Raw genomic sequence first — 22,193 nt, 5'->3', positions numbered from 1 at the left:
GTTGGCATCTTAGGTTAACCATTCCCTTACTAAACCATACTTACTAATTCCCATAGCAAGCACACATGTTCAAACTGGTAGGTTAGTTCTAATTTGCCTGTGTATTATTTGATTTCTCTGCTTACTAAGAAAGTCAGTTGTGTTTGTTCTCAAACTTATTTATGCCAGTGGTACTTGTGAGTATAATTTAGTAAATATTCAAGTTGATTAAATATAAACGCAAAAATTTTTATGAAATGGTTTGGAAAGACTTGATAAAGACAGGAATTGCCTTTGACTGAATTAGATTGTGATCAAGACAACCAAAGCAGAGTGGGCAAACGCTGTAAGTTTTTGGAAGGATCTCCCAGAAAGCATTGCAAATATTTTTAAGTCCGTGTTCTACTTAAAAGGAAATGAAAATGAACATCTTAGGTAATGGTTTATGGGTATGGTTTATCCAAGAAAGTGGGGAACTGAATTTAGCAGATTCATACTCAAAGAAAAAGTCTTGAGTACTGCATGGGAAACATTCATTGGGAAATGAATGAATGAATGTTTTTGACTTTAAAATGGTTAAATTTGATTTTGGAATAATTTCCTGCTTTGACTCTTTTGGTTAATTGATCAGTCATCATCCTTGTATGTTTGGAAAGAGAGTTTCCACTGTACAAGGTGCCCTAAGGAAGATAGACACAGTATCTAGGGGATGAATAATTCTCATTTGTAGGAATCAAAAACCGTTTCCCAGAGTAAGTGGCATTTGAATTGGGAGAGTAGATTGAGTCCTTTGCTCTTGCTGTTCCTTTTGCCTGGAATCTTATTGTCCAAGTTATTTATCCCATCAGCTCTTTCAGGTCTTTGCTCTAATGTTGCTTCAAATGATTCCTTAAAGTTGTAGCTTTTTCCCTCTGCTCCTCTCCTAACCTTCTTTCATTCTTTTCTCAAAGCACCTTTTCCTGTGTGACGTACTATATATTCTACTTACTATCTGTCTCCATGAAGCAGGGATTTTTGTCTGTTTTGTTCACAGTGCCTAGAATGTTGTCTGGCAAAAAGTTAGGTGCCCATTGCATATTATTTAATGACTAAATGAACTTAGAATCTGACGAGAGTTGGGAAGGGTCTTCTAGGCTGAAGTAATGGCTTTAGAGAAGGCACATAGGTGGGAAAGTGAAGGGAGTATTTTGGGAGTGCTAGGTTGTGAGGATTAAGGTAGTAGATGACCTAGTTACACACTGCCGCCACGTTAGTGGAAGGCCTTCAAGACCCATCTGAAGGTTTGGCATTTGCTCTAAAGACAAAGGGAAGCTTTTAAAGGGTTTCAGTGAAGTTGTGGTTTTAGAAAGCAAAGTCTGGAACTGGTGAAGATGAAAGGGAGAAGGGAAGAGACTGGCAACTTGGAGAAAAATGACAGTGGAAGTGGGAAGATTGAAAGGACTTGTTGGCCTTCACAGTTTTTTAAAAAGTTGCATTGGTTGTTAACCATTAAAAATCTGGAGGTTTCCCTGAAAAATCTGGATATTTGCCTTCTAAACTTTGGAGGGACTGGCAACATTGGGCTCTCCTTTGCACATAGCAAAAACCCAGCCAGAGCTGTCTAGTGAGGCATGAGCTCTTCTGTTTGCCAGTCCTCATCCAATCCAGCAAGCGTCTTTCATTGCCCTTTCTCGCCTTAGCCTCTGGCTCTCCTGCTGTAGGAGGCAGGTGAACTGTGATGCTCTTAATTTGGGATGGAGAGCCTGTTTGGAGGAGAGTCAAATCGGTGTACATTCCTTCCCTCATTTCTGTTATCACCAAGTTGGATGCAAATGCTTATTTCTGCGGTGCTGGGCCCTTTCTATCCAAACACCCCTCCTCCCTGTACTCCTTGTAGCATCTGCTGTACTCTGTTCTTTTCCTTCTTAACTCTGTTCTTGAATTTACCTCCTACCTCTTCATATTTGAAACCTGCCATCTCTGATTTTCCTTGCAACTTCTCTAATGTGTTTTTATCGTATCCAATTTTTCCTGTATGTTCTTAATTTTATCTCTTAATTAGCATTTCTCTTTCTAAATTCTTTAGGTGGAAATAGATCATTATGTTTCTTTTTCTTTAACAGTGCAGGCATTTATGATAAAATTCTTCTTGTCAGTGTTTTAAGTTCCATGAATTTAAGTATGTTAGGTTGTTTTTGTGATTTTACATTATGGTCTAAGAATGTGTCATAGAATTTCTAGGTTTTTATATTAAAACTAGATGTATCTTTGCATCCTAGCATGAGAACAAATTTTGTGAAAGATTCTTTTACCCCAGAAAAGAAAGTGTTATTTCCTTGGCTTTTCTGTCTCCATATTATATTAACTATTGATTTTACTTAAATTTTATTTTGAGATAATTTCAAATGTAAAAATTGCAATAGTATATCCAGATGCCCCAGTTAAGATTTGACCTTATTTGCCTTATCTTTCTATATCTTCTCTATGTCTATCTTTTTTTTTTTTTTTCCCTGAACCTGGCTCTGCTAAGTTGGTCTCTACCAAAAAGAAAGGTTTAATTTATGCTTTCTATCACTTCTATACTTTTAATTTTTTGTTTTATCATCTCTTAATGAAATGTTAAAGTCTCCAATAATAATGATATAGTTTGGTTTTTCACAGTTTTTCAGTTTTTCTTATATTTTGTTATTCTGTTTAGGACATATACGCAAATATTATTTTATCTCATAATTTGTTGTACCTTTTGCCTTTGTATAGGGTAGATTTAAAGTATCTCCCCCCCCCAAAAAAAATAAAGTATCTCCCAAAGTTAAAATATTATCCATCCTTTTCTAGATTTGTGTTTGTCTTTTCGTTTTTAAGTGTTGGAATTTGTTTTCCAATGGAGATATTGGAATTCCCATAGAGATCATTCTGCTTTCATAGGCATTCTACTCATTTACATTAAGTGAAGTAATTAGGATATTTGTGCTACCTTCCACTATCATCTTTTTTTAAAAAATGTACAATCCAGTGTTTTTTACATAGTCTCAGGGTTGAGCAACCGTCACCACAATGAATTTTAGAACATTTTCATCTCCCCAAAAAGAAACTTCATTTTCTTTAGCAGTCACTCCCCAGTCCCCCCACCCTCACCGCCCCAGCCCTAGGCAACCTCTAATCTGCTGTCTTTTCCTGTAGACTTGCTTATTCGGAACATTACATATAAATGGAATCATACAATATGTGGGCTTTTGTAATTGGCTTCTTTCACTCAGCATAATGTTTTTAAGGTTGATCCATGTTGTAGCATTTATCAGATTCATTCCTTTTTATGGCAGAATAATATTCCATTGTATAGATAATACCACATTTTGTTTACCCGTTCATTTATCTATTCATCCATTGATAGACATTTGAGTTGTTTCTAGTTTTTGGCTATTATGAATAATACTGCTATCAACATGCATGTACAAGTTTTTGTTGGATGTATGTTTTCAATTCTCTTTGCTGTGTATGTAGGAGTGGAACTGCTGGGTCACACACAGTAACCCTATGTTTAACATTTTGAGGAATTGCCAAAGTGATTTCCAAAGCAGTTGCAACATTTTACATTTTCACCAGCCATGTAAGAGTGTTCCTTTTCCCACAGCTTCATCAGCACTTCTTACTGTCTTTTTTATTATAACCACCTATCTTCACTTAAGTTCATATTTGTTATCCTTAATTTTTCCCTACATATGTGTTTTCTTTAATGGAATTTAAGTTCTCGATTTTTTTTTTTTTTTTTTTTTTTTTGAGCTGGGTTGGGAGATACCCTCCCTGCCTTTTTTACATTGTTAGAAGTATTGTTTTAAGAGACCTATTTTCATTATACCTATTATTAATTCTATTATTAGCTTCTCTCATGAGAGAAATGAGGCATTTAGGAGCTTGGCATATTTCTTCTCTCATGTACTTTGAAATTCTGTGTTCAAATCTTAAAATTTTCTCAGTATGTATTTTTAGTTTTTAGGGGACTTCATTTATTGTTAATCCTTTGTTAATATTCAAATCGATTTATTTTTTTAAAGTGTCATTTTCCATGGCTCAGTTGTCTCATCATTTTTTCAAAAGCCATGTAAGGTTCTAGAGTTCTTAATATATTCTTCTGCCTTCAAAAACTTTGGCAGGTATGTTTTCAACCACAGCTCCGTTTCTCTCATTTTTGTGCAAATATTCCGAGTCTTTCTTTTCCATGGATACAAAAAAAAAAGAAAAAAAAAAAAAAACCTCACACCTTTTTTTTCTTTGTTAAAAAAGCAACATATGATCTATGTCAAATTTGAGGAATACAGAAAAATATAAAGAAAATATCTGTGATGATTGCCATGTGTGGAGCCATGGCTAATGTCTGGAATCCTTTCGACACTGCCAATTGTAGCACTCTTAATCCTGTTTGTGATGCCAATTGTCTAGCCACATGACCATGCTAGTTGTTAGGCTCTTTTACCTGCCGGTAATCCTGTACCGACTGGGCCAGTTGCGAAGCTAGGGCTGGGTCTGGAGCTCATAGACCCCTCAAGCCCGTTCACAGACTGTGTCACAAGCCCTTCACATGCCAGGCTGGGTCCCCAGACCCCTCACACACCAGGCTGGGTCACCAGACCCCTTACACACACGTGTTTGAGCTAGGTAACTGGCCAAAAAGTCCTTGGAGTCATAGGTTGGAAAGCACGGCTGCGCCAGGTGGACGCCCGAGGCAGACGCCCACCAGCCTGCTTCACTAAAACTCCTCTCTCTCTCAAGAACACAAGAATAGCAAGAAAACTAAAAAGATACATTGGCATGCATCTGCGCTAACTCCCCCCCCCAATTTGGTTACAAAGGATGTGCTAAAACCACACCCAACCAGACCCTAGGCGAGGGCCCTGACCAAACTATTCTATTTTCCCAACACCATGTTCTTCTGTAATCTCTTAACGTTTATGCTGAGATTACTGCATTGTTTTACCAGAAAAATTTTGAACTTTTCTTTGGATATTGTTTACTTTGGCATTTTCTGTATATATTGGAGCCACCGTTTATAGGTCAGATCTCCTTTTGGGATTTTTAAGTTCAGTTTATTGTATTTTGCCTTGTGACCTTTCTTCTAATATAGTTTTGCAAGTGAACCCAAACTGCTGATATCACTACATCAGGTCTGATGTTTATAGCCTAATTTATTTATTTAGATTCTCTATTGTTCACAAGTGAGCTCAGTCTTTGTTTTAGAATGTGTGTTTGTTTTTCACGGGTTTCTTCCCTCTCTCTCTTTAAAGTGATTTGAGATTATTTTTTTAGGTGGTACAGTTGTGTACACCATTGTTCTTTACTTCTTCAAGTTTAAATCACAAACACTTCCCAATTCCCATTTAATTAAACCTAGGTTTTTAAAAATCCTTTACTGTTTTATAACAATTTGCTGGGGTTTAAGGTTTTGGTAGTGTCTTTTTAAGTATGGTTTTGTCAGTTTCAGCCAAAGAGAAGTATCTTTTATAGTTTCCACTGCTCTTTTGTAAGGGTCTCTTTTAATCCTTGCAACTCTATGAGGGATTATTATAGTACCTCTTTTTTCCTTCAAGTAACTGGGATTTCTCAGATTTAGTGCTTGGCCAAGATCATATAGTTAACCAAATAATTGGAACCCAAGTCTGGAACTCTTTATAATATACCAGAATTTTGTGAATTAAAAAAAAAAGGTTAATATCAGGTTTTCCAGTGCCAATTTGCATGTTGTCTTATAGATTTTTGTCTTTGTGGGTGATTTTCCTGGGTTCTGGCTACTTCTTATTTTACTTAGCATTGCAGACTCAAGGAATAATGGTTAGAAATAGAACCAGAGGGTGTTATTCCTGAGTTTACATTTATTGACTTTTAAAAAATTTTCAATGGAGGAAGTGTGTTGAATATATTTGAAATATCTTCTATGTATGTAAACATGCATATAAATGGGATTTATAACTATATGTATAGTTTTTTATAATGTACTTTTTTACTACTTCACAATGAAAACCCTACTTACTTCACACTGAGACTTGGTCTTCTTTCCATATCAATACATGTGTTTCTGCCGCATACTTTAATACTTTAGTGTCTGCTAGTATTTTATTAATAATTTATTTAATTATTTCCCAACAGATGGATACTGAGGTTGTTTCCTACTTTACTGTTACAAAAAATGCTGATGTTAACAATCTTATACATATATTTTTGTATTTTTTTCCTTTTATTTCTATCATAATTACCTAGAAATAGAATAGTTGGATAAAAGGATAAAGACAATTAAAATTTCAATACATATGGACACATGAGTGGTTGTGCCAATATGTTCTCTCACGATTGGTTTGAATGCTCCTTTTTCTATACCTTTTCCAGCACTGCTGCTAATGAAAAAAAGTAGCTGACTCTTAACATAGCACGTACTGTGTGTCATGCACTGCTCTAATTGCTTTCCATATCTTTAATCCTCCATCAACATTATGATATAGGTTGTGTATTGTCCCCACTTTACAGATGAGGAAATGGAGGCACAGAGGTGGTAAATTACTAAGTACACACAGCTGATAAGTGATAGAGCCTGATTGGGGTGCTCTGGTGCTGTGGTATGCCTCTTGAACACCAAATTATAATGCATGTTCTTGTTTTTAATTTTTTCAAAATTTAAGTAGCAGATTGTTTTATATGATTTTTAAATTTATTTTTATTTTTTATTGAGATAATTTACATAACATGAAATTCACCATTTTAAAGGATACAATTTGGTGGTTTTTTATAATTTACTATGTTGTGCAGCTATGATTGCTATTACTAACTAATTACAGAATATTTTCATCACTCGAAAAAGATTCTGTGCACCTATTAACAGTCAGTCTCACTACTCCCTATCCCCCATCCTCTCTGGCAACCACATAGTCTGTATGGATTTACCTTTTCTGGACACTTCATCTATATGGAATCATACAAAATGTGGCCTTTTGTGCCTGGTTTCTTTCTCTTAGCATAATATTTTCAAGGTTCTTACATGTTGTGTAGCATGTAATTGTTTTATCTGTTTTTAAAAGTAATATAAGTTCGTCGTAAAACTCAAACAATTCAGAAAGATCCAGAATGATGAAGAAAGTTCACATTCCACCAAGAGATAACTGGTTCATATTTTTGTGACTATATCTTCTAGTTTTTAGATAGGCATTAAAAATATTGTGTTATACATTTTTAAAAAATCTACCTTTTAAACAAATGTATCATGTCAGGAAATGTAGAGATTTTCATCATTATTTTTAATAACTGTACTATAACAGATTCAGTTTATGAGTCTGAGAGGGAAAAACACAGGTTTGCCAAGCTAGTTGTCAGAGCCTCAGAAACAGAAGTGAGGGAGAGAGTATCACAGTTTGAGATCTTTGGCTAGGACAGAAAAGGTCTGGAAAGAGCCTGGGTGTCTTTAATACTCAACTTGGGTTCCAGGGCTTTTCTTCCATCTGATTCTGCAGTAGTGGTCCTCCCTGTCACCTTACCTGAAGCATCCTGACAGAGTTATTTATCGTTTTTTTTTTTTTTTTTTCGTGACCGGCACTCAGCCAGTGAGTGCACCGGTCATTCTTATATAGGATCCGAACCCGCGGCGGGAGCGTCGCCGCGCTCCCAGCGCAGCACTCTACCGAGTGCGCCACGGGCTCGGCCCCTGACAGAGTTATTTAGAGTTGAGGAGGCAGCCGGGAAAGATTGCAGGTGTGGAGGTGGAGGATTGACAGGAGCAAAGTGTCGTTTAACAAAAGGTAGTTTGGCAGTAGTATGCAGAGTGAAAGGAAAAATATCAGAGTCATAATTGTGGAGCATATGTGAAATTTCTTTCGTTAAATATAGCATAGAGAAATTTGAGTCATCTCTGCAGTTAATGCTTTTTAATATTAATATAAACTGCTTTTGGTTTTGTCTGATGAAATATTAAGTAAAGTTAATTTTTCCCCCTCATATCTTTATAAGATAGTGAACTTACTATTGTTAATTTAGTAAACAAGTTATAATTTCTAATTCTGATTTGCTGAGACTTGAAGTGAACATTTACTAAATCTATTGCTTGATTTTAGTGGTTTGTGTCATTAAAGGTGCCCCTCAGGTTGGTTGGGAGTTGAAGTCATATCTGAGGAAAGAAAGTAAATCTTTGCTGTATACCTCCTTGTTCTAGACACTGTTGCTTTTTTTTTTTTTTTTTGTTACTGGTAAGGGAATCGTAACCCTTGGCTTGGTGGAGTCATCCACACCGCGCTCAGACAGTGAGCTCACTGGCCATCCCTATGTAGGATCCGAACTCGCGGCCTCGGCACTCCCAGCGCCGCACTCTCTCGAGTGAGCCACAGGGTCGGCCCGGCACTGTTGCTTTTGATGCATTATCTCATCTAATCATAAAATATCATTACAATATCTAAAAAGTGAAGAACTAGCATGCGAACCTGGCCCTTGTTAACCTCCGTACTCATGCTGTCCATTGTATAGCAGATTGTCTCTGGGGTTGTGTTTGAAATCATATTGAGTTTTTTTCCTCTATTAAGTAATAACTAATATGGAAACTTGAAAAGGGAAAAATCACCCATTTTTCAACTGGTGTAACACAGTTACCATTTTTATTTTTTCCTGGTTGGATTTTCCTGTATGTGTTTTTTATATGTAATCACAGTATATTGGTATAGTTTTTTTCCTGCTTTTTCACTTTAATATTCATAAGCATATTTCCATATTACATAATATGCATCTTTAAATAGCTGTATAATATTCCATGGCTATACCACATCATTTCCTGGTGTAGGATTTTTAAATGTTTAGCTATTTTAAATATTTCCACTGTTTTCATTTTAGAGATCATGGATCTGCATACAGGCTTAGGAACAAGGTAGGCTTGTTTTGGGAGTGAAACCATCCAGCGGGGTCCTGTAAAACTGGATTAGCGTGCTTTTCTGAAAAAGGGCAGGTTTCTCCCAGTACTATTAACATCTAGACAATGAGTTTAAACTCATTGAAATTTTGTTTTTAAGAACAAGGTAAAATGTTTGAACATGTCCTGTGGGGAGTCAACAGGGAATCAACTAGAGATGAAGTAAAGATTTCCACACATTGATAAGGCCTTAGAGAGCACTAATTGATAGGGCTTTCCCCAGCAATGCTCTGAAGACTGGAAATGGTATTGGAAAAACCAGATGATATGGTTTTAATAAGACTGGGAAGACTAGGTTTGAAGACTTGAAGTGCTGGCTGTGAATGAGAATACTGTGAGAGTAGGAACAAAATGAGACGATACAATGAGATGGCAGAAGGCGGAACATTTTTAATACAGTAGGAACTCTTGTCTTGGTTTCTTAAGATTCTGGTCGTTAATTGGTTACTTGCAAAAATTATTTAAAGTGGGGAGTCACAAAAAGTGGTTCATAAAGGCATGTAGCATTTTGTTTTAACTTAAAAACATATAAATATATATTTATTAAACAATATTTTGAGAAGAGGGCCCAGAATTTTTCTTTGAGAATAGTTAGTTGCCTGTTTCTTGAATAAATCACCTTCATAATGCATTGATTACAAATTCCAGTTTTAATCCCTTTAAAAAGGAACATAAAGATGTGGATGCAGAGTTGTAAATGTAACTGCAGGTTTTTTTTTTTTTTTAAAACAGTTCACCTTATTTAAGTCTTTCAATTTAATTTCCTGGAAACAATTTATTTTTCGTTCATATGAAATGTTGAAATCACATAATTGTACCCATAATAACAAATACAGTCAGGGTACCTTTGGTAACGTGCTGAGATCTTGGAGACTGTTGCTTATTTGACTCATTTTCCTTACAGCAATTGTGTTAGAGAATTAAATATAAAAACTTTGGTTTCATATTTTGTGTTGGTCCTCAGCAAGGGTGATTTTGCCCCCTACAAGGGTGGTTTGGTTATGTCTGGAAACATTTTTGGTTGTTACAGCTGGAGTGGTCCTACTAGTATCTAGTGGGTGAAGGCCAGGGATGTTGCTAAATATCCAGTGCTCAGGATAGCTCCCCCCAAACAAAAAATTATTTGGCCCTAAATGTGAATAGTGCCCTCGCTGAGAAGCAATGAATTCTATTGTAACAACTTATGAAGTTTATTATTCCCTTTTGGCTCTCTCTATTAGCTAACTGACAAGATACCCAGAATTACCTTCTATTTAATGGAGGAGTGGTAGAAAAGTCCTATCATTCTAGAGGGCTGCTGGGTCTCATTTTGAACTGCAACCTTAAGCTAGTTAGTGGTGCCAAAAGTTGGGAGTTTTGGTAGCTCATGTTCCTAGGAAGCAGGGTTCCTTTTTTTAGTGTATATTGTTTCCCAGCTTTGAAATGTTAATGAAATTTGAGACAAATTTTACATTTAGAGAATTATGTGATGGGCAGGTTTGCCACCAGAGCAAAATATTTTTGTTTTGAGCCACTCTTCTAAGTGCTCCTTTGTGTAAAATATTTTTATTTGGAGAATTGATTTTTGAGGGCCTTAGTAATGGCTCATCCATTTTGTTGAATTTCCATTTTGGGCTCGGGTAGGGAGGTGTGTAATCATCATCATCATTGATAGGTAGTAGAGTGCCCTCTTGATGCCTGGTATTGTACAAAATACTTGAAAAGAAAGAACATTTAGATGATTATCCCAAAATAGATTTCTCCTGTACTGAGTTTGAGCTAAGGCAGTGGTTCTCAAATTTGTTAGGAGTCTGAGCACCAGGAAGGCATGGTGCTCTTGATAAATTAATTTTATCATGTGGACTCTGAAATAGCACAAAACTTTTTTAAGGCTTTTGCTTGGAAACATTCATCTTAATTAAATTTACATGCAATCATTATATCGGGATTGTGTTTAACTGCATTTATCAGTGACCTTGGCCATAGTGGCTTATATGATAAGGACTTTTAAAAAATGTGTTCATTTATTTATTTCCTATAACATTAAGTCTGGAGGGATGAAATCCATGATAGGTATGGTGATTCCATGATTCTTCTTTCTACTCCCTTGCTCCCATCTGTCTCTTTACCATGTTTAGGTTGTGGCTTTCGTCTTTATGCATGTAAGGCTGCTACAACCTTAGGCAGTCAGGAAAAAGAACGGGAGAATGAAGGAAGAAGGGATAGTGCCTATATATCAACATATGCCTATATATGAAGTTCATCTATGTGCGAGTGCTTATCATATATATGTGTATACGTGTGCATATGCGAGTATGTGTATATACACACACACACACATATATTTTCATATATATAGCTAGCAAGAGAGGCTGAGAAATACAGGGTATTTAGCTGGGTCCCTGTTTTCCTGAATAAAATTGGGGTTCCCTTACTGAGTAATAAGGAGAGAATAGATCCAAGTTAGGTAACTAGCAGTGACTACTAAAATTACAAAACAATTTAAAATGTATATTTATGAGCTTGTGACATTCATGACCTTGCATTCTTATAAAACACTATTGGAATTTTTTACTGATATTCTTTATTTTTTGAACATTAGTTTTGTTGATAGCCAGCAAGGAAGTAATCTCAAATATTGAAGGATTAAATGAAAAAACTTTAAAATGAAAATTTTTTTCCATTGACTTTTTTTTCCCCTTTGCAAATGAGAAAATAAAATTATTTGATTTTAATGAAAATATACTTTAGTATACCAGTTTTCTTAAGGAACATGGTTTGGGAACCACTGATATTAGTACTGTTTGTTTGTACTATTAAATTACTTTGTCTCTACTTTCACTTACATTGTTTTCCTAGATAAAAACATTCTCTTTTCTGTCTTTTAATATTACTCACATGTTGTGGGCAGTTAACACGTTGTTTATTTTTAAATATCTTTTCTAAATTCTCCATGATCCTGTTAGTTTTACCATCAGGGAAAAAAAGCCTTATTAGTTTTTCAAGGTCAATGCAAGTGTTGCCTTTTCTGACACTGCACCTTATGCTCCACATCCATTTTTATCCCCTAATTCTTGGAACTCCTACAGCAATCATAACCTGTATAACACATTTATCCCCTTAATTATAGACTGTGTTGAATTCGTCACTAATCGTTCCATTTGCTAGCAAGATCATAAGCTCCCTATTACATATGTTTGTGTGTCCCAAATACCATAGTATTAGGTACATAGTAGATTAATATTTGCTTTCTGATCAACTAAATAATCACATTTAACACATTAACACACATGAAAATAACATTGATTTGATAGCAAGATAGGCATAAAATAAAATATTACTAATAACCAGTGTAATCAGAATTTCATAACTTTTACCCTTACCTATTAATATAGGACCTCTAGTTCTCTCCTAAATGCCTCTTTCCTAGGTGTATTCTTTGAGTCACCAAAAGGTGTTTCATGTGGGCTTGCTAATGTGTTCTGGCCACTGCCACATGGCACCTGTCTTTTCCTTTCTGTGATGTTCGCTGCCCCTGCAACTGTAAATCGGTACCTCCTACCGGATATCAGAGGTGTACCTCCTTGCCCAATATGACTGTCTCCTTGACTTTGTGCTGTCCTGCCAGGTGTGCTGCTGATATGCCCTGTTTAACCCCTTCTGTTATATATTGTCATGTAGGCATCAAAGTGGAGCTCTTTGTATCCTGTTGCTTCAGAGTTTTTAGTGAAAGCCATTCTTCAGTTTCTTGCTGTAGCCCCATGTCTCTGTTGTGATGAGCTCTTGGGGCGGGGCTGGTTGAGCAGAATGAGTGGTAAGCACCACACTGTGCTTGGAATCACTCTTCCTGTTTAGGCCTTTGTTTATTGGCCCCTAAACTTGGTTAAGCCTGCAGTTCAGCAACTATATTATACGTTCTTATACTCTTTTCCAGGGTACTTCTTTATTAATATTTAGATATCTTCGTTGGGTCTGAAGATGTATATTTGAGAGTAATTGGAACTGGACCTTGTGAAAGTTTCTAGCAGGAGTTAGGTAAATAGCGGGGAAGAAACGTATCTAGGATTGAGCCTCAAGAGTTAAAGCAGATGATCAAGGGGTAAAGGGAGGAGCAACAAAAAATTTGGAGATGAGGAAAACCCAAAACATAAAGCCTCCACAGCCAGGGTGAGAAGGAATTAAAAGATGGTCTTCTGTACCTGGAATAGTTTGTGAAACAGTGGGAATAACAAAACAGTTATATTAGTTTCCTCTTGTTCTAAGTTTCCGTTCATGTTTTTTGTTTTTGCATATGCTTAAACTTTAGAGTAATCCAGTTCTGTGCACCTGAGATTCATTTAAGGAAAAGAAAAAAATTTTGTAACTCACGATTACCTAGATACATGCTTATCCCAGTATAGCGTCTGATTCACAGTGGTTACTCCAATAAATACCACTGACTCTCAACTCCTTGGGTATTCAGGTACTTCACTTCCAGCTCTGTGGAGGTTCACCGAGGAGTGAGATGCCCAAGACACCTTTGCCCAGCAGTGAGAACAAATGGGGCAAAGAGAGGCAATGAAATGTCACAAGGACGGTTATCACTAGACATAGAACCTCTTTGACTTCATCTACCGAATCCTACTTTGAAATCTAGAAATCAAAAACAACTGGGGATGGGGTATTACTGGAGAAGTGCTCCCTGAGACCTGTTTGCCAAGACCTCATCATGATCTAGGGATGCAGGGAGACCTTGTGTTCTTTCCAGAGTTTGTCAGCTGTTGAGCAGCAGAATCAGAAGTTAATGTAGGCCTCTCTGCTCCAAGACTCATGTCTTCACCACTACTACACTGGGATGGTTTTTTCAAGCATTCATTTGTTTCTTGTTTTCATAGTGCATCTGTCCTTGTAGCACTCATCCCCAATAGAGAAGATGCGAAGATTGCATTGCAGTGATTTTCACCCAATTCCATGTGATTGGCAGCTTTTACTAAGTGCTAGCCTTGAAGCAGTGCACTTGGTTTATAAGAAAGCTAAATTTGATGCTTCCAAAGCAAGACTGACAATCTTGGAGCAGGAACAAAATGACCACCGAATGCTAGGTGTTGTTGATTGACTCTGCTTCCTGTGGTAGAGTAAAGCAAGTTAAACCAGTCCATTAAAAGTTTTAAGTCCAGTAAGATTTTGAATCTCTTTAATTCTGTGTATACAATATGTATCACGAAATTCAAATTCACCACTTTTTTTTAGTTACAGTAGTTTGTGTAAGAATAATCACTCAAAATTTATTTTGAGTACCAAAAGCATTAAGATTACTTTCAGTATTCTTATTTGTTAGCCGTAAAAGTAATTTACTTATTAGAAAAATTTTAAATGTTAAGTAAGAAATAGTAAGATTATTATCTCAAGGTCTTGGCAGGCCAAAATAGAAAAATTCCATAGATTAATCTTTGAAAATTGTGTTAAATCCTGAAATTTGAGTTTTATGTTGGTTTGGGTTACTTTTTGGCATTTTATTATTCAAGATTGTCTTTGGGGGATACTGTATTGAACATTGTGTGTCCTGTGGAACTTCTTTTTGTATATTATGTCTTATTACTAAACTTGTGAATGGGATACCCAACACATTTTAAGGATTTTTTTTTTCTTTTATTTGTATGTGAACATTTGGATAAAAAAATCCAAATATACATATATATATATAAAACAATTTTTCCTCTTTTGCAGAATTAAATGTGAGGGAGTCTGATGTAAGAGTTTGTGATGAATCATCCTGTAAATACGGAGGAGTCTGTAAAGAAGATGGAGATAGTTTGAAATGTGCATGCCAGTTTCAGGTGAGAAAACCAAACCTATTTTGAAAAATTTTATGTTTCGTATTTTATAATTCACCATTCTTCAAATTGAAAAGCTTAAAACACCTTGAGTCCCATGGGGAAGTTGGGTTCATAGCCCACCAATTCTTTTTTGTTAAGATAAAGCCCTATTATTTGTACCTTCCATGCTTCTTGCTTGGAATTAAGAGGACAGATTGGCAATAATAGATGTGAAAATGCTTCAAAAAATATTAAAATTCCATCTAAATGTAAGTTTTAATAGTCACTGAAAGGAAGGAAGATACAGGTTGCGGTAGAGTCTCTTATTTAAAATGATAGTGTCTTTTTCCTTTTCTTCTCCTTCTAGTTTGTCTTGGTCCCTTCCGTTCTTATTTGTTGCTGTCTCATTTCTTTAGGCCAAAGAACTTGACTGACTTGAAGCCTCAGGGTAAGTCAAGGTTAGAGATGGATTAGAAAGGGGAACCTCCAACTAAGAGTGTGCATATCTTTGCTTTTCAGATTCTCTTTTCGTTGTGATTCTATCGCCTAGAAAAGTAAAAGAAGGGAACTGAAGTATGTTCCATTTGGTTCTACCCTTTTGTTTATTTTCTGTGATTATAATCTGGTTTTAGAATGTTTCTCACAGGATGATCCCTGGTTCAGTATTTGAGGTGAGAGAAAGAAGGAACCAGAATTTTTTTCACTGGTGATCTTGTTCTAAACGTATCCACCATTTTGGATTTTGAGAAGATGAATGGGTACAGAAATTGGGAATAAAAGTATAGGAGAGTTAGGATTTCTGGTAGCGCTATGACTTAAAGCATATTTCTGTATGATCTCAGATAATTTTCTCTGCGTCAGTGTTCCATCTGAAATGAGAAGGCACATGTTTTACTCTTTCTTATGATATTGTAACGAGAATCAAAATTGGAAAGCGAGTTTGCATATGAAATTTCTTTGAAAACTATAAACCGTGATGTTGTTTATTTTCATTGAGAGGAAGTGGAGAACTTAAGTGAAGGAGGAAGGGGAGGTGGGAATACTATTTTCTAGCCAGACATTTTCTTTATGGTCAAAAGGAACTTTTCATTTGATGACATAGAGTGATAGGAGGGGTTCTCTGGGGCATTTCTACAATAACCACCTTCTTCCAAGCCTGCTTAGGTAGCATTTGTTGGACTTCAGATCCCTGTGGTCTGGAGACATTGGTTCTTTGCCACGAGTGCTTCTTGCAGCATGGAAGGTGGCTTTACCCAGAATGAGATAAGAAGTCGGTGATAATGCAAACTTTATTCTTTCCACCCAGTGAGTTTTTAATTTCAGACTTTTTATTTCTAGAATTTATAGTTTCTTTTTATCTGCTGAGATTTCCTGTCTTTTCATTACAAGCATATTTTCCTTGAACCTAGATATTATTGCTGCTTTAAAATCTTTCTCTGCTAATGCCGATATCTAGAATATCTCAAGTATCATCCCTATTCATTGTTTTTTTCATTTGGGAATGGATATGTTTTTCTGTTTCTTTGTGTTAGAGTAATTTTGATTTTACCCTGCACGTTGTAAGTGATTAGAATGTTGAATTCTGGGCCAGCCCCCATGGCTCACTCGGCAGAGTGAAGCGCTGGTAGCACCGAGACCGTGGGTTCAGATCCCATATAGGGCACCGAGACCGTGGGTTCAGATCCCATATAGGGATGGCCGGTGCGCTCACTGGCTGAGCGTGGTGCAGACAATACCGAGCCAAGGGTTGTGATCCCCTTACCGGCCAAAAAAAAAATGTTTCTTTGAGGAGTACTGTTATTTTTGAAACAGTTAAATTGGCTGAACTCAAACTACAGACTGTCTTCTCTGAGGTGGGCAGCAACACAAATAATAGTTTCTCTTCGTCTTAGTGGGGCTCCTTGGTGTCTGCCCTATATGTGGTTCAGGAGTCAGCCAGAAATTTGCTGAGTTTATGTGCAGAATCTGGACTCCCCTCTGACTCTCTCCTTTCTGGCTATGGTTGCCTTGAACTCTGTCCTCTGGTTGATCAAGTGAGAAAGACTGCAGGGTTTTTCTGTAGGATATTTAGCCATTCTGTGTGGAGGAGACTGGGGACGTTCTCCTCTTCCTACTGTGTTAAGCATTTCCTTAGTTTAAATTCCTTGTTATGGAATCGTTGGGCCAATGGGATACTCGTGTGCGGATCAACATTCTCACCAATAGCAGTTTATCAGACTGCCTGTGACCCTTCAGCCTCTTAGTAGTATATTTAGGCAATCCTTTTAAATTTTGTAAATTTGAAAATTATTTGCATTTGATTTCTAGAGAAATTGAAAATGTGCCATATATTTATTGACCATTTTAAAAAATTAATCTTTTATATTCTTTGCCCATTTTTGGAAGCATTTTCTTTTCCTCATGTTGATTTGTAAAGGCATATGTATATGTATGTGTATGTACGTGTATTCACAGTATACAGTATTTAAGTATTTATTTCTTACTATGCTGAGCATTTTATATCCATTCACTCATAAACTGTCATGAGAACCTACTATTTTGATATGTTTTTTAAAAGGGTAATATGAGGGTGCTTCAAAAAGCTCATGGAAAAATAGAATTAAAAGATAATACAAATCTTTCCATGAAGACCACCCATATATGCTCATAATAAATAACTTGAACAATATAATAGTTGATATACATTTAAAAAAAGTCTTCCTTTCACTCAAGGCTATCAGTTGCTCTTCTCAGAGGCATTATCTGTTGCTTCTCATATTTCCTTCTAGAAATATTCTGTGTGTAAACAAGCATATATGTGTTATGATTCCTCTTTTAAGTTCATGAATCACTGAATAGTATTTACCTTAGAGATTGTTCCTCCTTTTCAGTTTCTGTAGTTTACAAAAAAAGAATTTTGTATTGTAAAGAAGTTGTCCTAGTTTCATTTTTTTATTTATTTTTAATTGGCAAGTAATAATTGTGTATCCTAGTTTCTTCTTATTTTTATTTTGTTTATATTTTTTGACATAAAGAAGTTTTAAATTTTCACATATTTATCTGTCCTTTATGGTTCTGCTTTTCTTTATTCTTTGAAAGTCTTCCAGTAAAACTTGAAAGGAGTAGCCTTTTTGACCTTTTAAAAATACGTAAGCAGCTAGAAAATCCTCTCATGATCTGTTTGAACCCCTTGCATTCTTACCTTGTGGCAAAGCAGGAAAGGAACATATGTTGGGACTTGAGATCAGTAGATGTTTATCCAGTGCTTAGTTTCTGTTAGGTACTAGTTTAGATGCAGAGGGTGTAAAGATGTTTCAAGACAGGTTCCTTGCCTTGTAGGAGCAAACTGCCTAAGGGCTTATGGCATAGTTTGATCTTATTGATAAACAAACCTTCCTTTGACTACTCTGCCTTCCTATAAGCTTATAAATCTGTTCAGGTTAGACTCAGGTTATTACCAGCTTAAAACAATCACCTGATATGCCCATTAAACACTTCTCGCTGGATGATTTAGCAGTATTTTTCAATTCATTTAAAAAACTTGATGATGATTTGGCATGCTTTCAGTGCTCATATAAGCTTTCTGGAACATAATTCAAATACATTTTAACATGTAACAGGATTTGAAATAAAAGCCTAAAATTTTTTTTTTCAGTCTGCTAATAAGAGCTGTTATCTTGCCACATATATAAACAAAGCCACTTTTATTAATTTTGTACAAAGAAAAATGAGCAATGGTGCATCTTTCCTTTAAAACTTTATGTAGAATAGTGCCTATGACTTTTTCCCTGATATTTTTCTTAATGTTTTTCCTCCCTTTTTGTTCTTCTCTTTGGTGTTCTCTGGACTATGTGTCTTTCTTCCTTAATGTATCAGTGTCTGCTCTTGCTAGGTGCCGTGCTCTCTTATCAGACCTCTGTATTAGTCAGAGAAATAGAGCTAATAGGAAATATATATGTATTTATGCACACACACACAAATGTATTCGTGTGTGTGTTTGTGTGTGTGTGTGTGTGTGTGTGTGTGTGTGTGTGTGTGTGTGTGTGAGAGAGAGAGAGAGAGAGAGAAAGAGATTCGTTATAAGGAATTGGTTCATTCAGTTATGGAGGCTGAGAAGTCCCACGGTCCATCATTGGTAAGCTGGAGGCCCAGGAAAGTTGGTTGGTGTAGGTCCCGGTCTGAGAGCCAGGAGAGTCCCAGCTCAAGCAGGTAGGCAGAGAGAGAATTCTCTTTTCCTCTTTCTGTTCTGTTCAGGTCCTCAATGGATTGGATAATGCCCACCCACATTGGGTAAGGCAATCTGCTTTACTTGGTCCACTGATTCAAATGCTAATCTCATCCAGAAACATCCTCACAAATACACCCGGAAATGTTTAGTCTGGGCACCCTGGGGCCCAGCCACATTGACACATAAAGTTAACCATCACAACCTTCTTATTATTTTCTTATTTATTGTATTCAACACAGTTCGTGACGCACAGTAGGTACACAATAAATTCCTGAATAGATATGGCTCCAGAGTTGTACAACGCTGCATTTTTCTAAACTACTTAAAATAGCTGGCAGTGTCATCAAGTTCACCAGACTAAAGAAAAGGTATAGGGGAGAATTCTTTTTCCCAGCAAGGGAGGCAATACAGAGGCGGTAGACCTTAGGTTAGAGTTAGGTTCCAACATAGTGCATAAGTCAGAAACTACGTGTTGTTACAATTGTTCAAATCCCTTAATTTGTCCCTAAGCATAATGAGAGGCTTTCAAGAGAGAACCCTGGAAACTGAGAATGACCAAGGAACAGCAGGCCTTGTTCTCTCGTCTCATGCTCAGTCCTAGATATGTGTTTGTGAGGTTGAATTTCAGGGACATCAAGTCCCCTACTCACTACCATGAAGTGACATATGGTAAGACCCTGCTGAATAACTTGAGTGTGTAGGGAGTGGTTCAGGTACATTACTTGTGAAGAATTGTGGCTCCTCCGTTTATTAGCTGTGACCCTGGGAAAATACTTCAGACTCAGGAATGATAATAGCAATTGCAAAGGTAACTAATGTTTATGAGAATTTACCATGGCCAGATATAAATGCTGGAGGTGTACTTCTCTTATTTGATTTTCATAACAACTTTCTTAGGTAGGTACTATTATAATTACCATTGTATAGATGGGGAGAATGGTGCTGGTGCTAGCCCATAGGCACGTGGATGGTGGGTGTATTAGACCATTATTGTTGCTTATAACAAAATACTTGATACTGGGTGATTTATAAAGAAAACCAACATTTATTGCTTACAGTTTCTGCGGCTGGGAAGTCCAAAGTCCATCTGGTGGTGGCAACAGTGACCCAGGGGTCTCACATTGCAAGAAGGTGGAAGCAGAGCGAGCAGAGAGAGAGAAAGACAGACTCTCCTCTTCTTTTAAAGCCCTCAGAACCACACACACCCCTGACCACCATTTTTAATCCATTCCCTACAGCACAGTCCCACAATCTAATCTCGTCTTCAAGGCTCTACCTTTCAATTACCATAATAGGATCTCCCACCTTCTTAACAGTCACAATGGGGGCTAAGTTTCTAATACATAAAACTTGAGGGACACAATTCAAGCTTCAGGGAGTTTTGGGGGGACATAATTTAATCTACTACAGTGGGTTAGGATTTGAAATCTAGCATTTTTGACTTCACAGCTTTAACTCTAAGAATTAAGCCATGCACTTCACGTGGTTGTATGATATGTGAATTAGTTAGGACATTTCAAGTTGTATCTAGTGCTTACTAGATAGAAACTCTTTAATAAATGTTAAGATTCTTAGCCCTATCAGACTTAATGTTCCTTTTTAATAACTGTTAATTTATATCCCATTTCTTTGCTATCTTTAAATGAAATTTGTAGATAATGTAACCCATATAAATACATAATTAAAGAAATGAATATAATGCATAATTGCCATGTAAACAAATAAAAGTAATTTATAATAAAATAAATATTTCAGAGCGTACATGCTTATGGTAAAAGATAATGTGTTAGTCAGATGCTTATATCTACTTATAATGAATGTTTGTATTTAAAAAAAATTGGAAACAATTTCATACCAGTACACAAAAACAAAAAGTAGAGGTATGGTGGATGCTAGAATAAAAACCAATATCATGATAAGCTGTAACAGACCAGACTTATTTGTATATGGTAAGTCTTGCCATAGTTCCTACGTGAATGGCCAGAGAGACATTCAGAAATTGTGTGGTACTTGTAAGTCTTTGTTGTGTGGAACTGTTTCCTTTGCAGTGCATCTAGCATCCTTGGAATCCATCTGCTAAATGACAGTCATGTTCCTCTGCCATTGTGACAACCAAAAATGCCTGCATAGGGGCACCCACCCCTAGGGGGCAATATTGGCACCTTTGAAAACACTATAGTAGAAAGTTATTAAGCGTATGTTAGGGAGAAATTAGGTTGGAAAATTTGTAGACAGAGCACTTGACATCTTGGAGCTCATGGTCTCTTTTGCTGATTATGTATTTTGTAATTACAAAGTAACATTGACTTATGCAGACATCATACTAGTTATGTAAATTTTAGGGAAAGAGGATAAAGGAGTGTGATCCGTGAACAATTAGAGGAATATAGAAAGGCTTCTTAAAATAAAATTTTAATTTTAATAAAAGTTCATGTAAGATTCTGCTGATACTTAATGTACAGTGAAATCAACTTGGTTATAAAATATATTATTAGTTAGTTATTTTAACCAGTAGCATGTCATAGTGTGCTTCATAAAGTAAATCTGACCCCTTTTTAAAAAGTGGATAAATGATAAAAGTCAATCTTGTTCCTTGCAGAAAACTTGAGAAATACAGAAAATCATAAATATGGAAATAAAAAACCATGAAGACAAGTAATGTGAAAAATTTATTGATCTTTTCTTCCAGTATTCATTGTATGCATATTCATTTTTATGTCAATTGGGATGTAAATGTGATTTATTTTCTTGCTATATTTTATTTTATATTGTTATATTACTTTAAAATTTTTCATTCAGTTGTGGAATGGGTAATACGTTTAAAAATGGCACAACATTCACAGAAGTTATATATGTGCTTTTCACCTAACATTGTTAGCTTTTCCTGTCACATAGTATTCTTTTAAAAGGCAACTGCATTGTTAATTCCTTGAACAGATATAACGTGTTTTAATTAGACATTGTCTTGTTGGATATTTAGTATTCTAAGTTATCAATATAAGTTTGTGTTTGAAATGGCTATAATAAACATTAGTCTACAAGTTTCCTTCAGATGGATTTCTGTATGTGTAATTCTAGATCAAAAGTTGCATTCCTTTTTTAGGACTTTCAAACATATTGTTAAATGATGTTCTCCAAAATTGAACCAATTCACATTTTCATGGTGTGTTGGGATGCCCACCTAATTGATTTTTATAGCCAATTTTATAAGTTAAAAATAGCATCTCATTTTAGTGTGAAACGCTACTTGCTAGTCAAGATCAATAATTTTTTATACATTAATTGGATGTTTGAAATTTTTCTGTAAATATTTTGTATCTTTGCT

The 22,193-nt window shown here is 36.0% G+C and overlaps 1 protein-coding gene across 5 annotated transcripts in view; it reads left to right on the top strand.

The window, feature by feature from the left end:
- Positions 1-22,193, top strand: part of LOC134365450 (myb/SANT-like DNA-binding domain-containing protein 3) — a 123,123-nt gene that overhangs the window by 46,129 nt on the left and 54,801 nt on the right. For all 5 annotated transcript variants that reach the window (XR_010022102.1, XM_063081548.1, XM_063081551.1 and 2 more), the window contains exon 3: positions 14,573-14,682. Coding sequence is in view for 4 of the 5 variants with exons in the window: in XM_063081548.1 (XP_062937618.1) it covers positions 14,573-14,682 (110 nt within the window). In the remaining variant the exon portion in view is untranslated. The remainder of the gene's footprint in view (positions 1-14,572; positions 14,683-22,193) is intronic.

The sequence above is a fragment of the Cynocephalus volans genome, chromosome 17, assembly GCF_027409185.1.
Source record: "Cynocephalus volans isolate mCynVol1 chromosome 17, mCynVol1.pri, whole genome shotgun sequence".
Classification (NCBI taxonomy): Eukaryota; Metazoa; Chordata; class Mammalia; order Dermoptera; family Cynocephalidae; genus Cynocephalus; species Cynocephalus volans.
This window is presented reverse-complemented; position numbering and strand designations above follow the sequence as displayed.